The 2,246-nt window shown below is 36.8% G+C and overlaps 1 protein-coding gene across 1 annotated transcript in view; it reads left to right on the forward strand.

The window, feature by feature from the left end:
- Positions 1-2,246, forward strand: part of LOC107691059 (glutamate receptor U1) — a 25,926-nt gene that overhangs the window by 18,236 nt on the left and 5,444 nt on the right. Inside the window, exons 8-9 of the mRNA XM_016489542.1 lie at positions 871-1,090; positions 1,337-1,581. Coding sequence (XP_016345028.1) covers positions 871-1,090; positions 1,337-1,581 — 465 coding nt within the window. The remainder of the gene's footprint in view (positions 1-870; positions 1,091-1,336; positions 1,582-2,246) is intronic.

Consider the following 2,246-nt stretch of genomic DNA (forward strand, 5'->3'; position numbering starts at 1 on the left):
GTGTCATTGTGTCGCCTGCCAATGACGTCATAACCCCTCGATTTCCGGTTTTGTTTTGTAGAAAACATGGAAACACCAAAGACGCTTTAATATGTTGTGCGTTTTAATAGACCGGTGACGACCGCACAGAGTAGCATTATAACAGAACTTTCAAATGTATCTAGTATGATAAAACAGCGCTGCTTTACCCCACATACTCACGACCGGAAGGAGCGGAAGCGGTCGACTGTGGCATAATAAAACTCCGCTGCTTTCGAGACGTGTGTCGCGCTCGTTCAGCGGCCTCATTTCGCTTCGACGGCTTTCAGCCTCACCCTGCTTCATTCTACTATGTTAATAAATCATTAGCTCATCCATGAACATGATTTCTGCACGAGTCCCATCGGATTGCATCGGCTGTGGAGATGAAGACCACAACTCCCATGACTCCACACTCAGTCACAGCATCATCAAACTACGACTTTGTCTATTTGTTTATTTTGAATACGCGCCCTCTTGCGGTGAAAATTACATATTGTGCCTTTAATTAAAATATTATTATTAAAATTGGCATAATATCGAAAGACAAAAAAAAAAAGTTTCTTCAAGAGTTTATTTGAAGGGTTTGTCAAAAAGTGAACAGTCTTTATGCACTTGTTGAAGCTTGAAAAAAGCTAATAATGTAGACTTTTTTAAATTGATGGACTTTTTTTGTATAGACAAAAAAGTCATTTTCTATCTATTAACAACTATATAAGTAATGCAACTTCAAGTCTACATTTTGTGCAAACTGATCTAGATCTGAATCTTGAATCATTTAATGTCAGTTGGTTATGCACCCACATGACAGCATCTGTCAACTATAATTTACTCTTATCTGCCTTTGACCAGAACTCAAACAATCCCACTTACCACAGAATCTATGAGCACATCAAGAATGCCCAGAGCTATTCACTCAATGCAGAAGAAGGGATCCGCAAGGCTCAGAAAGGCAACTATGCTTTCATCGGCGAATCTGTGTCCCTTGACCTGGCAGTGGCGAGATACTGTAACCTCACGCGCGCCCCAGAAATCATCGGCATGAGGGGATACAGCATCGCTGCTCCTTTAGGTAAGTCTCAAAATACTCATTTTTAGACAAAGTACCATGATGATTTATGGTTTTATGTCTAATTTTAGTAACACTGACTACCATGCATGTACCATGTAAACATAGTGTACCATTCATGTAAACATGGTACATGAATATTGTAATGAGTCAGTACTATGATATAGCATAGTACCACCACAGTACTTCCTGAAAGGATGGTACCATCATAGTCTCACCAGCTATGTATGTCTTTGTTCATGTCCTCAGGCTCTCCTTTGGTGAAAAACCTAAGTGTTGCTATTCTGCATCTGAGCGAGTCTGGTGAGCTGGATTATTTCCGCAGTAAGTGGTGGGCCAGCAGTTGTATGGCAAAAAATGGCAAGAGTGCTCCACTGAAGCCCACCAGTCTGAAGGGAATCTTCTTATTACTGGCACTCGGTCTGGGACTGGGGCTTTTCTTGGCTCTAATGGAACTGGCCGCCAAATCACGCAAAATCGCTAACACTCAGCAGGTGAATCCAATATATTGATGTAGGGTCCATTTTCCATCTATCTATCTATCTATCTATCTATCTATATCTCGATCGATCGATCTATCTATCTATCTATCTATCCATCTATCCATCATCTATCTATATCTATATATATATATATATATATATATATAGATATAGATAGATGATGGATAGACTGATTTGCTGCTCAAGAAACATTTATTATTGCTATTAATATAAATATTGTTTTTGCTCTTTAATATTTTGTGGAAAATTATACATACCATTCAAACATTTTTGGGTCAATCAGATTAAAAAAAAATAATAATAATTTTATTCAGTAAGGACACATTAAATTGATCAGCTAGGATCATTTTAATTGACTAAACACATTTAAAATGTTACAAAACAATTCTACTTAAAATAAATGCTGTTCTATTTAACTTTCTGTTTATCAAAGCATCCTTAAAACACTCAAACACACACACACACACACACACACACTTTATTGTGGTATCCACAGTTTATTAAGCAGCACAACCATTTTCAAAGTTTCTTGAGCACCAGCATATTAGAATGATTTTTCACAGGAATATCACAGGAATAAATAATAGAAAATAAAAAAATATATACCAACCAAATAACAATTTTCAATGTATATATATATATATATATACTGTATA

The sequence above is a fragment of the Sinocyclocheilus anshuiensis genome, unplaced genomic scaffold (genome assembly GCF_001515605.1).
Source record: "Sinocyclocheilus anshuiensis isolate Anshui unplaced genomic scaffold, SAMN03320099.WGS_v1.1 scaffold158, whole genome shotgun sequence".
Taxonomy (NCBI): domain Eukaryota; kingdom Metazoa; phylum Chordata; class Actinopteri; order Cypriniformes; family Cyprinidae; genus Sinocyclocheilus; species Sinocyclocheilus anshuiensis.